At 39.2% G+C, this 15,972-nt stretch overlaps 1 protein-coding gene across 2 annotated transcripts in view; it reads right to left on the bottom strand.

Moving 5' to 3' along the window:
• The window catches only part of SRFBP1 (serum response factor binding protein 1), a 69,733-nt gene extending 54,649 nt beyond the window's left edge, over window positions 1-15,084 (bottom strand). The window contains exon 1 of one of the 2 annotated variants that reach the window (XM_032676300.1): window positions 14,951-15,084. In XM_032676300.1, the coding sequence (XP_032532191.1) occupies window positions 14,951-14,980 (30 nt within the window). In that variant the 5' untranslated portion in view covers window positions 14,981-15,084. Of the gene's footprint in view, window positions 1-10,364; window positions 10,476-14,950 lie in introns of those variants that run through there. The other variant, XM_032676301.1, reaches the window with a different exon arrangement.
• Window positions 15,085-15,972: the final 888 nt, after the last annotated feature.

Here is a 15,972-nt window from a genome sequence, read left to right as displayed (position 1 = left end):
CACCTTTCTGTAAAACTTCATGGTTGTCAAAAAAGACAGTCAAAGAAGTTCACAAACTTATACCTCTATTCTAAGGATATTTAAAAAATATAACATGACTCAAGTTAATGTGTAGGTTTTAAAGATTAACCTCCTTTTATCTAAAAATTACTTGAGTAACACTGTTGAGCACTTGCCAACTTTTCACTTTCTACAAACAAACTGCAGTATTAGGGTAACCACTGGCAGGCAGCTAGAGCTCTCTCTTCTGACCATTTGGTACTAGATCACCAAATGCTTTAAATGCAAGTTAAATTTGTCTGTCAAGGCCCCAAAGCATAAAGAGATACTACTTAGAGATCTCTTAGAGACTAAGAGATATTACTAGACCTACTGTTACCAGTAATTAAGTATAAATTCCTTTGCAACAAAATGTAAAACTAAAGCATTTCACTAGATATCATTCCATCTTGCATGAAAAGTAGTAGCAGAGTTGACAGCTCAGCTGACAGGACAAACTAGTGCATCAGATCATTTTCCCCTCATTCTACCTTGGTCTGATTACCTCAGACATAGGTACCAGTCACTTGAAAAAGTGCACAGTAGAAATATTTACAAGACAGGAATGGTATGAGTGCATAAACTTTGGCAAACCGTGAACACGGCACTCCTTCCCTTCTATTCTTCTCTACCTTCTCTCATTTACATTTCCTTTTACATAGCACTTAACTGTTGAATATTTACAGAATCACAAAACTGTTTGGTTGGACTCAGAGTTTTGCATGGACCCCATGCAATGAGCAGGACATCTGCAACTAGAACAGGTTGCTCAGAGCACATCCAATCTGGCTTTGAATATTTCCAGGGATGGGGCATCTACCACCGCTCTGGGCAACTTGTTCAAATGTTTCAACACTCTCATTGTAAAAAACTTCTTCCTAACATGTAGTCTTAATCAAACCTGTTCTAGTTTACAACCATTACCCCTTGTCCTATTGCAACAAGCCCTATTAAAAGATTTGTCCCTACCTTTCTTATAAGCCCCCTCTGAAGTACAGAAAGGCTGCAATACAGTCTCCCTAAAGTCTTCTCCAGGTTCAACAGCTAAAACTCTCAGTTTTTTTCTCACAGGAGAGATGTTCCATCCCTCTGATCATTTTAGTGGCCTTTCTCTGGACCCACTTCAACAGGTCCATGTCTTTCCTGTACTGAGGACTCCAGAGCTGGATGCAGTGCTCCAGGATGGGGCCTTACCAAAGCAGAGTAGAGAGGCAGAATCCTCTCCCTTGCTCGGCTGGCCACACTGCTTTGGATGCAGCCCAGGATATGACTGGCTTTCTGGGCTGCAAACGCACGCTGCTGACTCATGTTCAACTTTTCATGACCAGCACCCACAAGTCCTTCTCCATAGGACTGTTCTCAATTCCTTCATCCCCCAGCCTGTATTGATATTGGGCTGCCTCAGCTCAGGTGTAGGATCTTGCACTTGGTCTTGTCATGCCTCATGAGTTTTAAAATAACAAGCTAGTAAATTGCACTTGATTAAGTGTGCATTTCAAGGGTCCTACTATCATTTGTCTAGCCATCCAGTTGTTCTTTGCATGCTACAGTTCACTTTCAAGAAACTACATGACTTGGGCATTCATGGATCATCCATCCCTCAACAACAGGTCTCCAGTGTTCTATGGCCAAACAGCATGTCAACAGGCACACTGTCTGACTCAGATTAGCATGCACCTTTGCTCTGTCATTAAGTAAAACATTAAGATTCATTTCTGAACCACAGCACAGCTGCTCAGTTTCTGCTGTAAGATGATCACTGTGCTTGACGGTATTAACTGAAGGTGGGAAGCAAATGGGAAAACAGGGACAGCAACAGCTGCACGTCAATTAGCCCAACAAGAATATACGTTGCCTTCTCTTTTTGCACTGGTAGAACTGACCTCATACCATTTCCACATTCATTTGTTCTGGTAGTGTTTTGGACAACACTCATTGACAAGATCTGTACCCAGAAAGGTGATGGAGCTTATGATGGACGTAATAAGTAAGCTGACAATCAGCACCTGAGCTAACTCAAAGCTTAAGATGGAAATTCTGAAGACTGCCAGCCAAGCTGATTCTTCTATGTATAATTTTGCTTTTCAATAGTTTATTTAGACTTTAAATTCTTTATTATCACATAAATTTGTATAACTACTTTTAAGTAACGCTGATGTTATGATAAATTACATGCAAAAAAAAATTTAAGGAAACCGTATCCTATCCTACATTTAAAACATATTATGTCCATGTCAACTTACAAGTGTCTCTTTCTTCACTTTTTTTTCCAAAATTTAGATTTTAAAAATTTCTTAGTTGCTCAGTATTTCCAATTAAGTTTAACTAATGATCTTTTTCTTTTGCTAAGAGACAGTGGTATTGGTCTCCTAAGTCACCATAACTTCAAGAATTAAGTGCCAGTATGCTACAACTTTTCCCAGGTATTCTGAAAGAGTGGAATGTTAAAACTGTGTATTCCGAAATTACATTTATTAGCCTGATTTCTGAGGAAATCAGGTTTGTCAGTATGTTGTTTGTCAGCATCCTTCTCCACTAACTTTTAGGTTTATTAAGCAGTAACCAAGGTTGACAAAACAGCATAGGCCAGAGCTCCTACACATTTTGTTAAGACTAGTAGCCAAGTAGAAGATAAGAACTAAAATTAGTATGCCTAGCATGGAAGAAATACACAAGCAGAATTCAAATCTTTTCCATTTTGGCTGCCAAATAGTACGTGCATACTCATTTGCCAGCACGTCTGGCCCCAAACCAGCCACAGAACACCAGTCACATCTCCTGATCGTCCAAACAGGTGGGAAACAGGCCATAAATACAGCTACAGAGAGCACTCAAAGTGAGCAACCCCAAGTATAATACTCTAAAAAACTGCAGAGACAGAGGAATAACTCAGGTTACCCGTATGAAGTTTTAAGGAATACTGGCCTCAAAGCTGTAACATGCCAGGCATCATTGGTTCTCAGCTTACACACACAACACATTTTATTCTTACCACATTCTTTGGACTGATGTTTTTAATCTGGTGATTGAAACTTCCAGGGAAATTAGAACTCTGACAACTTGCTGAATGAAATAGAAGAAGGAAAAGTTCTGTGCAAGATACTTCACGTAAAAAAGATACTTCTATAGTAACTCCGATTACTCTCAGCCTACACTAGTCTCACACACCAAGAGGCCAGGGAAAGAATGGGAAGCCTGTGCAATGTTATAGCAGCACAGTATTTGCCAAATATGTAGTTAGACTAATCCACTTCAAAATTTATATTTTAATGTTACTATATAGTTGTAATTATGCAAGCATAGAAGAATCATTAAAGAAAAATGGTTTTAAGTTCATTAAACAAATAAAACAAATCAGCATCAGCTGAGGAGTGATCAAGTTGGAGAAACACCTACTATATCATTTCTCCATTTCCCTATAAATCTGAAGAATAAAAAAAAAAATAAAATAAATATCTCAATTTTTAGATTGACCATAAATATAGGTATAGCCTGCATTGTGAAAACTGAAATTAAGAGTTACTGATCTTAGTATAAGAACAATAAACTTTTTTTTTTTAAATTTAAACTATTTTTCTTCAACTCCTCCTCTGTAAAGTTTATTCCTCTCCATACAGTTAAGAAGAGGCATAAGTACTGGAAAACCAAAAGGCTAGAAGGTTCTTTAGGTATGTGAAAACTCCCATCAAAAAAGGTGATCAACTATCAACAAAATTAACAGCTATCAACTCCTGCTGCTAAAGTGAAACTCAGTTTCGCTTCTGGATAGAAACAAACCAGGACTCAAGTCTTGCAACAGTTACAGCTAATTTTCATCATATAAGCAAGTATCACCAGTATTAATACATTTTGGGGGGATAAGCAGGTCTGTACTACACTCTCCTCACAACCTGAAGAAATTTCTGTCATGCAAATATATTTTAAACTGAGGATAAAATTTTCTCCTGTCTCTAATCTGTAACTCCCAAGAGAGTCTGCTTTCTTGTCAGATGTTCAGATATGACACTTATAAAGTTTAGAACAAAAAAAAATCATCTATATAAATAGTATTGCAATATCGTAACAAAAAAACTTCACACAGTAGGTAAGTAGAGACGTATGGCATGGAATAACAGAGAACAATAAGGAAAGCAAGGAATGATGTTTAGTCTAATAAAATTATCAAATAAAAGTTAATGAGTGACATTCTAGGAGGTGGAAAAAAATCATAAGCATTTTTTTCCCATGTCTGTTAAAAAGAACAGAAAAGATATATTTGCAGTTTTAGATGTTCAAAGTACTTGGTATCTTTGGATATCTTCTTTAAAAAAGATCTGTCTTCTCCTTATGGAAAAAAAAAAAGCTAACAAAAGCAAAATATTTCAGACTTTGTTTACCAATGGACTATTAAGCCTAGCTTTTCATACGTCTTATGGTGCCCCTAGCACAAGGACACTTGGCATGCATATAAAATATAAGCATCACAACACATTCAATGAGTACAGTGAGTGCAACCCCTCTGAGTACTCTTCAGACCTATAAGTATCACAACACATTCAATGAGTGCAATGAGTGCAACCCCCCTGAGTACTCTTCAGACCTAGAGTACTCCACCGACTAGTAAAAGCCACGGCCTCAGGAACCACACTGTGATAAAAACTGATATAGGGGAAATCCAAATTTGCATCACAGATTTTTCTGACTTACACAAGATGAACATTCAGCCTGTGTAAAAGACTACTAAAATCACCAGAATGTGAACTACTGTTGGCTGAACTACTACTGTGAACTACTACTGACAGACTCTGAAACACTATGCTACTTCTCACATGAAAACTGCTCTTCCATTAAGTTGACTTCTACTATAATGTCTCTATGACTTAAATTTTTTTGTAGGAACTTTTTTTCAGTTAGCAGTTACAGATTATGCAAATAAATAAATATTAAAAAGTGGTACTACCGTGTAAGTTATTCTTCTGTCTTTTTGGAAGGACAGGAAAAACTTTTGCTAGCGGGAATGAAGAATTATCTTGCTACACCAGTTAGTGTTCCATATTCCCTCAGAACAGTTTAAAAAGACCAATTTCATTATGAGAATTTTTCATAAACACAAACACATGGGGAAGTCAGTGTTTAAAAGAAATAAAATCTAATCATCTGTATTCTTCCTGGAATTTTCTTCATGACGTAAAATAGAAGCTGAGGAAAAGGACAAGTATGAAAAGTAGATGGAATAAAGAGCTTAAAATATCGCTGCCAGATGTCTGACATACACTACTCACTTAAAAACTGTACCTTCAAACAATTAGTTCTCCATCAATTGCCAAGACAAGAGATCTACAACTATCCCAGTATTAGTTATTAACAACTCAGAGCAATGCTCAAAGGTTCCTGCAAAATCTTCTTTGTTGGGACAGAACAAGTGCTCCCACATTACCCATCTGCCCAATGGTATGTTCGTTCTCCAGCCATTTAAAATCTCTCTTCCACACCAAGTGCTTGTTCTGCTGGAGGATTCCCTTCTTCTTCGATCTCTAGCTTTTTCTTACGAAACACAGGTTTCCCCCTTTCCCCTGCTTATGAGCTCTCCTCATTCCTCATCCTATTTTCATCTTGTTCACCCACCTTTCATTTTGACTGTTGGAATATTTAAAGAATTACCAGCTATCTCTCTATTCCCATCCTTCCTTCACTATTCCTCAACTGCTTCATGAGCAAGTAATCACCTTAACTGCCCTTTTGCTTTTCGCTGTCTGGAATTCATATCTTAACATGCAGTATAAGTTATGCTCTCCTGAGCTACTAATTTTCTTTGCTGCATTTCTCCAGAGATATTTGCCTCTGGATGAAATCCCCTATTCATTCCTTTGAAGCAGCTGCTATTCAAAACAGTCCTTACCAGCCTCTCATGCAACCAGTCTCTACTCACTCATCTCTTCCAACATTAACATACCTGTACATGACCTTATATTTTTTTCTAATCTGCTCTCAAAAAGCAGCAAAGAGGATTCACAGAATCATTTATATTGAAAAACACCCTTTAGATCATAAAGTCTAACTATAATCCAAATACTGCCAAGCCAATCACTAAACCATGTCCCTAAAGTGTCAGATCTACACGTTTTAAATACCTCCAGGGATGATGACTCAACCACTTCCCTGGGCAGCCTGTTACAGTGCATTTCAACCCGTTGGGTGAAGAAATTTTCCCTAATACCCAATCTAAACTGCCCCTGACACAACTTGATATCATTTCCTCTTGTGTTGTTACATGGCAAAAGAGACCAATACTCACCTCACTACAACCTCCTTTCAGGTAGTTGCAGAGAGTGATAAAGTCTCCCCTTAGACACACTTCATTTGTTATTAAATATCATATGAATAAACAGTTATCATTGTGACCCACCTTTGCAACGGAAATAATGTAATGGTAATTTTTTTGGTATAAAATTAGTATAAGAATTTAAAATTCCTTTCCCTTATATTATTTAAAGGACAATTTAAAAAGTCACCAGTCTAGTAGCTGGTCACTTTTTCTTTAATTGCTCTCCACTACTGACCTTCACAGCATAAGACACACTGAGAAAAAGTTTATCCTTGCCATACCAAAAGGCAGTTTGCGATGAATTCACAACTGATTTATTCTCCTTCTAGGAACGTCCCCTCCTCCAGGCCCCCAAATTCTATTATGAAAACATCTATCACCACCCCTTTCCTTCTACACCCATTTCAGCCTTGCTTCCTTCTTCATTTGGCAGCAAGCTCCAGACCCAGCAATGTAAAGGTTGCAGAAAGACGTCTGCAATGACAGCACTAAGCAATTACGCACATTTTCTGTAACTGAATCTTTTTTTAAATTGTATTTTACTCATGCATATATAGCCATAAATTACATCTGATAAAAAAACTACAGTGTACTGCAAGCATCTCACAGTTCCTTTAAAATAAAAGTTACAAAGTTTCCCATGACCATTTGCATGTTTTTTTCATTATAGTACACTACCACACCAAGGAACCACAGATGTTTTGTTTTATGAGAGCATCTTACTAGCCTACGTGGCCTACCACACACACTTTATATAAACCACTTAAGCTAAGAAAAAGTGTTCATTACTGTCCTGAAGTACAGTAGTTTGATAACGGCTGTATACAATGCTGCCAGAAGCAAAAAACTGCCTAGTTTGCCAAGCTTAATTGCTTCAGTAATCTGCTGAAACAAAATCTGTGCGAATAGCAGATCAGAATTTGCTGCTAATATTAGTAAAACTGATGATGTGGCAACTCTAGAAACTTTAGAAACAGCTGTTGGAAGAGTTCCTAGGGAAAAAAAAAAACCACAATTCCTCCGAATTCTATCTCACAGAGTATAAGTTTGGAAATTTCATAAGCTTTCAAAAGACCTTTTCCTTAGGACATTTACATGGTCTGTAAAAGAATGTTAGTAATTTAACACTTCAACTGTTTTAAGCAGAAATCAAGCCAAGTGTAGCACAACTTTCTTCTTCAAGAAACTGTTGTGCCTAGAATTATTTATTAGTAACACAACTAATGCAAGAATTTTTACATGCATTTCCATAGAGCTAAAGTGACTGCTGCCAAGTATTTCAGAGTTTAAAGAGAAAGCCATGTTTCCTTTCCAACTTTGCACAGATTTGTAATTTACAGAAAAAAAGCAGTGATTTGCCAGTATACTAAGAAATTAACTGATGGAAAAGATTAGATATTTAGTTTTGAATTGTGTAGAAACTTATCCTTTCTCAGTTCTCATAACTTGTTTATACGCCTTTTGGAGACTTTAGACCGACTTTAGTGATATTTAAGAGACAGTATGACCAGCTTCAAGGAAGTATTTAAGACCACATGCAAGCCAGGGATACACAGATCTTGGCAGTGCCAGTATTCAGCCACAGCTTAAACTCTGACCACAGAGCATCCTAGACACCTGTACTTTTTCAAAAGTACCTAGCCACTTTATGTTAAGAATAATTTTGGTCTCAGAAGAATCTAAAGCTGACTCAAGCTGTGCAAGAGTCTCTGATACAGTTTAAGCACACTGGTAGATAGCTCAGAACAGTACAAGAACTGTCTAGATGTTGGGGCACTTAACAGAACTGAAAAAACCTAATACTACAGACTCAGTTCAGCGTGAGGGAGTCTAGAACAAATGCTTCTACTTCAGGCCTGGCCAGCATACTGGATAGTATGGATAGCTGGATCAAACAAGGCCCATAAACCACAGAAAAAACAGCAAAAGGGAACTCAGCCGTAAACTAGCAAGAATTTCATTAGGAGTAAACAGTCCTGAGTTTCAGTTTTTCCTTTCAGGGAGCTCACGTATTTTATGTTAATTGTTGGATAAGCAGCTCTTGGAGCACTGCCAAGGTCTTTCCCTACAGAAATGCTCCCACTGGTGAAAGACATGGATCAGGCTCCCTTCACCCCATAAAATCTCCCTTTTTTGCCAGACAGTAGCCCAGCAATACTATTTGTTAGTATTTGTGATTAGTGCACTCTGCTGGTCATTGAGATCACAGGATTCATCTCATCTTAGACTGAGGGAACCTATACATCAGTTTTGTCATCTACTGGAAAGTTTTACAACTAAGCCATTAAACTAAAAATTCCGCATTTTTCCCATCAGACAGAGGCGTGCCTTAAAAGACAGCATGATATTTTAAATTATGAGCAGTAAAACATCACACAACTCAGTCCAATACCAGATAACTGGTCAGATGCCTCATCTCAAGTCTCCCTTCCCCTTTAGGCAGCTATAAAGTCATCAGACATGAATATTAAAATGCCCTAAAGGAACTCCTAGATAACCGCATAGCCCAGGGGATAGCACACAAAAACAGATCTTCAGTGAGATGCCTGAATCACTGTACCAGGCTGGCTGCGCAGCATTTTAGACAGCTTTAAACACCGTAATGCCTATAGCACTCTGTCAGTAATTGTTTTGAAAGTTTCAATTTAGGACTCTTTTTTATCAGTGGTAAAGAAGGTCTAGGAATGCACTTTAAAATCACAACATACCTTAGATAACACTAGCCATTCAGGTCTAAAACACTAAAAAACTGAATACTTACGTCAACAGCTCACTGTGGTGGAACCACATATCCACCTATCCCATTTATCTTTAGTCCCACATTCCTGAAGCTCTCACTCCCTATAAAACCCTGCTACCTTAAATATGTAGCAGAAGACTACCCTAGTAAAAAATGTATTATGCTTACAGAAGAGGGAGGCAGGACCATGTGGCTGCAATGGGTGAGGAGCAAGGAGAGTGAAAATCCCTAGATTCAGAAACAGTGAGTCCAGGTGCCTGTGAAACCACATTTGGAAAACCACACTCCTTCCAGGGCATGTCATATCTGTCTGAACAGCAAAGCAGTTCTTCAAAAAAAGCTTTGTATGAGAGGCGCTTCAATTTTAAAAACTGTCCCAGTTTCTACAGTATAAAATGTGGGGTAAAGAAACAGACAATTAATAAACAAAATCTTAAATTATATGCCTAAGTTGTCATCTTAGGTCAACAAAAACACAGACAGGTGTATCACATCTGAGTGATGTAGCAGTCTGACAAAGGCTGAAAGGAAGACCCTAAGTAAATATAAATAAATACTATGGTGAAGTCAAACTCACTTTGTATAGAATGTTTCCTGCAGAAATTGTGATCATTCAATGACTAAAAAACTTTATGTTAATTTCTTATCAACTTAAAAATTGCATTTATACAAGCATGCTGGACCTACTATATAAAAAATAGAAATACACAATACATTAAGGACTAGCATGGGTAAGCAATCAGGTTTTTCATGTTTAGTGCACCTTACAAAAATCATGATGCAGTTCTTGCTTATACAAGTCAATTCAGTGTCAGGAGGAAAGAATGATCCTCTCAAATTTCCCCCTCCCCATTCCTTCCTGATATTCCATTCAGACCAATTTTTTTTTAATGACATACAGAACATCTGGTTACCAAAAATTATTTACTTTTAAAAGCATGTACTTGACCTTTCCACAATTTACAAAGGAAGGCATGTATAAATGCAATTTCAGTAACTCTCTTCTGTTTGTCATCTTAGCTGTGTCTGACCACTAAGGACAAATGACACCTACCAATGCTACACCAAGCCAACACAGCCTTTATATAAGCATCTCCAAATATATGTTTACCTCTGGTTGCACTGTGACAAAAGATTCAAGAGTTATAGACATAATTTTGTATAATTACTGAACTACAGGTATAACTCAAACTGCAGCTTCAGACTTCCAGAGACTCTGCCTCAGTCCTTCTTCATGAGTTATTTCCCATGACTTTTTTCATTATCAGCAACACTACCCACCTGCACTTTTGCCATGCACCAGTAAAATTCTTAAGTCAGAGGTCAGGACTGCTTTCTAAAGATGTCATTCATCTAAACTACAGTCCAGATAATTCAAGAGGTGAGGATGTCAGTCTTAAATCTAAAAGAGCAAAAGAGCTGAGTGTTGCCATGTTGAGCGTCACGGCACAAAATGCTGGAACCCATGGAATGGAAATGCTGGAACTACTGAATGGAATTCACCACCTTCAGCTTCATTACTAAGCTCCCCTACATAATAATTTTAGTTCTGCACTTTGTTTAGCAGACTGAAAATACAGGAAAAAAAGAACACTTCTATCATGGATGACAAGCATTATGTAGATATCAGCTTTTATTATCTAACCCCCACAGCTTTGTAAATACAGCTCAACCTTTTCTAACTCAGTATTCTAATTCTGTAACATTTTTATAGAGAAAAATTATTTTGTGCATATGCAATTAATTATTAAATACAACTTACCAAAGTTTTCATATCCAAACAAGTTTGGCAAATTTGATTCACATCCCACAGGCAGAAACAACTCTCAACTCTAACAATTTGCTTTACATAATATGATGCCTTACTAATATTCATCTTTAGCCATCACAGCATTCATGTACATACACATTAAAACACTAACTTTTAAAACAATTTATACAGACATCATTTGCATTAGCTTCATGAATTTTCTGCACCGTACCACCTTGAGGTAGCTGTAAGCAGAATGGAATTCCAAAAAAAAGAAAAAGGAGTAGAAAGAGGGTGGGCAGAAAGATATTTACATTTGTTGCAATAATACAATATTGGTAGCGGACTATGACTGTAAAAACAGAACAACATTATTTAAGAAGCACAGCTCTGAAAAAAAAAAAAGAAAAAACCACAAATCTGGGTTGGCTCCAATTCTAAAGCTTGTTTTACGCTATTCTATATTGCTGATCAACAAGGATAATTCTTCACATTAAACATGACCTATCTCCCTTTAAACCTGCCCTCATCCATGGCAGTTGATGATTATGTGCTGCCATCTAGCAAATGTTTCCAGAAAAGTTTACCTTTGGAAGCTATTCTGTGGCAAAATACCTGAAAATTCTTAGCTTTTTAAAATAAGGAACATATTTGAGACAGCAACAGGTTTTTAAAAAGATTCCTTCAGCCTGCATGCTTATAAAAGTAAGCACAACAGGACAATACAATTAAGCTTAATACAGACAAACCCTGCAAAAGCAAGATCATATGTAGTGGATATATAATGGCAAAACTGAAATTTTCATTCTACAACTTACGCTTTCCTTTGTATAAAAGAAAGCGATGAGTAGAAAATGGTAAGAGATACTGCATTTTCCTCTTTCTCAAAAACCTTAGTCTTCACTGTTTCACTTTGTTCTAACTTTCTGTAGTTTTTATTTCCTTCCCACCCTCCCTCCCTGCTACCCAACTCTTCCCTGGGCACAGAAATCAAAATGCAATGACCCCATATAGTAATAAGATGCTTGAATTAAAAAAACAATTGTGTTTCTTAACCCTTTTCAATTTTAATTTTTCCGTCAGGCAGGCACACTGAAATTGTAGTACATTATTTACCAGCAGCTAGATGATGTCTTCCTAAAATTACTGGACCTTGCTAACTATGGGTTCTGCCAAGACCTTGCTTTTTTCTGTTATTACCTCTCTATAAATTCAAATAGCAATAAAGGAAAAGAACATTTATACATTTTTGGCACAAGTCTCACCTGTTAACATGAAAATAGTGTGACTTTCTGAAGCTTCTACACTGCTATAAACAACCTTACATGAAAAGAGAGAGTAATGGACTATCTAATTATGCTGTGAATAACTCAAAAATTAGGACTGATTTGTTTTTATTTTCCGTCTTCTTTCACCTCACCACAACAATTGCAATTTCCTCCTATTTTCACCCTGGATCCTTAACGCTGTACAGTCACCTCAAATCTCTCATTCATACAGTCACCTAAACAGTGCAATATTTTCATTCTTCATTCCTTATTATATCAGAACAGCTGAGAGCATACTGCTTTATGGAGGTAGCATTCTCTAGGCAAATTATAATTAAAAAACCCAAAACCAAGTGACTTTTGAGGTCTCTACTCCTTTCCAATTTCTCTGAAATTAGCCAATGAGTTCAGAAACTCTCAGAATGGAAACAGACATCACAGTCCTTTATTTGTCTTATGTCCTTGGAGGATTTTCATAATAACAATAATACTCAACTTTCAAGTTTCTTTGGTGATTAGAAGCTAAATCACCACCCAATTAAATTTCCTTTAATTTCAAAGCACATATACACTTTATTTCATTACAATATTTGAACCAAAGGCTTAATTTTTACACTGTACTAACAAAACATTCCATTAAGAGCGTGATGTGTTTTTTTCCTGTTTTCACAGCTGTACTAAAACAACACCTGCCATTAAATTACACTGAAGTGTACTCTAGTAGGTAGGTATTTCCATTCAGAGATAAGCTAAACAACCATATCTTATCTGTACAAAGCAGATGCTGCACACCTTTTACCTATAACAATATAGTTTATAGGAATGAAAACAAAAATGTTTTTGGACACAAAGTTGTCTCTGTAATAACTATCATCATGCCTATTGGATATGGCCTAATGGGGAAAGAAATTTGTATGATCCCCAGCATTGGCTGACTGAAAAAAGTCAGAGGTGCACAGAATAGAGCACCTGTAATTACAGTACATCCTTCTCTCAGCAAATTGGAAGAATACACAAGAAAAGTTTATTTAATTGATTGCACTTTTAAAAATCATTCCTTTATACGTGGTCAAATATCCCCATTTCATCTTTATTAGAGGAATATACATGGTTTTTACTAGTAAAATGCATTCTTGCAGGGGCATCCCTGTAGCAAATACACAGAGGGTATTTGTTACAAAGGTAGTAAATACCCAGGTATTAGTAAATAAGGTATTTATTTTATTCATTTCACATTTTATGACTAACAACTGCAGTAATTAACACAGCTCTGACACTTATGAAAGGGCATCGGCATAGAAATGGAAAACACTTTTCAATCTATTCACGCTAGGTCTCCATCCTACTGTAAGTCAGCCTTACCTTCTGTCCCTCTTGAAAAGACGGCATCCAGGATTTCAATCTCTGTACTAATTTACATGTTGGACACACCTGTTACTACAGTGTCAACTTTTTGTTCAAGCTCTGGTGAAAACTCCCACCTCCAGAAAATATAAGAACTTACTTTCAGTTTCCTCTTAGGAAAGGGTTATGTTTGAACTATACAATGAAAAGGTATCCCCAGCGTCCTTATTGAAACTATCCAATCTTTTGTACAGAAACTCATTGTATTCTTTTTCTTAAAAACTCCTCAGTCAAATAATGCTTCTGTTTTCGTCCTTGTTATACTAATATCTCTGTGGTGAAAGACTATGAAACACCACCTGAATTTGATCAATCAAAAAAAACTCTTCTTCAATGAATGAGATAATCTCTTCTTTGGTGATTTACTGTCATATTTCAATGTGAAATGACTAATTTCTGACCTTATATTTGTGAACTGCAAGGACCAAAAACTTGCAATAAATTACTGAGTAAATATCTGTATTTTACGTAATATCAAACATTTTTCCTGAACATGCTAAATCCTTGATCTGCAAATCAATATGCAAATCAACCTGTCTCCAAGTTACCATGTGCCTGGAAGATAGTCGTTTTTGTCCTGCTGATGACAAATATGAATGTTAACCAAACTGTTAATTATGTAGGAATTCTGGAAGTGCACAATGACAGCTGCAGATGCTGGTACCACACATAGCTGAGCTGTCAGCTACTTTAAACTGTTGGTGCAATACCTAAAAATGAGGTCGCTTTAGTGTCAGGCTTATTGTGCAGGACGATCTGCAAATGTACAGCCAAACCACATCACAAAGCGGAACACCCCGACTAAGTGAATTTACACCATAGAGTGGGAAAAATATTCTGAAATAAATATTAAACACCAAGTTTCTTTCAGAATAGGAAAAAGTTAGCTCTAGTACATTGATTTTTTTTTTATTCTCAGTCCCTCCACCTGCAAGAAAATAAGGCAACATCATATGTTTGCTATCCAGGAGACAGGCAGCCCGGTCTTCGGTGGGTCCATGAGAATCACGGGGAAAACGTCGGTATGAGTACAAACACAGTAAGACAAGAGTGACCAAACGAGGCCCACAGGGAGGACGCCACACTGGGGAACACGTGCGACAGCTGCGCGGCACTCCCCGAAAAGCAGCTTATCCTCACAAATCGGGGGTTTGTTTGCATCGCAGCCCTTTCGCTGAGCGGGATGAGTTTCCCACCGGGACGGAGGCAGCCATCTGAGGCCACATGGGACATTCCCTACGGCTCCTGGCGGCCACGCCGGCCTCGGAGAGGTCAGTGCCGACCTTGCTCGCCCGCAGGGTGACCCGCCGGTGCCCCCCCTGTGCCCCGGCCCCCTCCTCCGGCCACTGCCCCCCCTGAGCCGCCGGGCCCTCCCCGACCCGAGCCTCCCGCACCCGTCCACCCGGCCGCTCCCATCGCCACCCCCGAGGACGCGGGGGTCTCACCTCGTTGTTGAGGTTCAGCACGGGAGCCATCGCACCGGCCCCCGCCCGCGGCGCCCCGCACAGCCCCGGTCGCTCCCCACGCCACTGCACGGGCAGCCAGAACCGAAAGTGCGCGCATGCGCTGCGGCCCCGCGTCCTCCGGCCCCGCCCCGGCCCCGCGTCCTCCGGCCCCGCCCCGGCCCCGCCCCGGCCCCGCGTCCTCCGGCCCCGGCCCGCCCCGGCCCGCCCCGGCCCGCCGTGCTCCCGCCGTGCTCCCGCACCGCCCCCGCACCGCGTCCTCCGGCCCCGCCCCGCAGAGCTCGCCCGTCCCCCACCTCCACCCCCAGCCGGGTGTCGCTCGTCGGGGCCTGCCCGGAGTCCCTGTTCAGAAAGCGGGGTGAAAAAGGTTTTCTTCTGGTTCTCGGGGATGATGTGCGGCGGGCGCGGGAGGAGGATCCCGAACCTGACCTGCCCAAGGCGCCGGGGGCCGCTCTTGGAGAAGAGCTGGCTTCGCACGAGGTTATACTTGAAACTTCCCACCGTGCCCCGTGCTGCGGCGTTAGTCGCATCGTCACCTGGCTGAATCAAAGGCGTAAAGAGGTGTACTCCCCTAAATCCTTAAACTGAAGTAACATCTGCCCCTCCTAATAGTTTATAATCTTAGAAATATCCTGAGATTCTTGCTTTTCCCACAGTGTTGCTGCTGGGTTACAGCAGCGAACGGTCCCCACTGCCTTATGTGTAGACTTTGCTCCATCTCCCCTACCCCACAAAAAAGCCTCCATTTTCAAAGTGCTTTACGCTTTTAACATTGAATTTTCCATTAGTGCAGAAAGCAGATTATGAGTTGTGTAGAAATTGTGCCTCCTGAAGCTTTTGTTGTGCAAAATTTTATATAAGCGGGTAATTTTAAGTAGCTTTAGTGATGTGTGGCTGAGCACATGTTTTTGGATTTCGTGATGTCTCAGTCTGAGAAGCTGGGCAAGGTTTCATCAGAACTTTTCTCGTGATTGCCAGTTTATTGTGCTAGAAGGAATTGTTGA

The sequence above is a fragment of the Chiroxiphia lanceolata genome, chromosome Z (assembly GCF_009829145.1).
Source record: "Chiroxiphia lanceolata isolate bChiLan1 chromosome Z, bChiLan1.pri, whole genome shotgun sequence".
Classification (NCBI taxonomy): Eukaryota; Metazoa; Chordata; class Aves; order Passeriformes; family Pipridae; genus Chiroxiphia; species Chiroxiphia lanceolata.
Note: the sequence above shows the minus strand (reverse complement) of the source record. Positions and strands in the feature narration are given on the sequence as shown.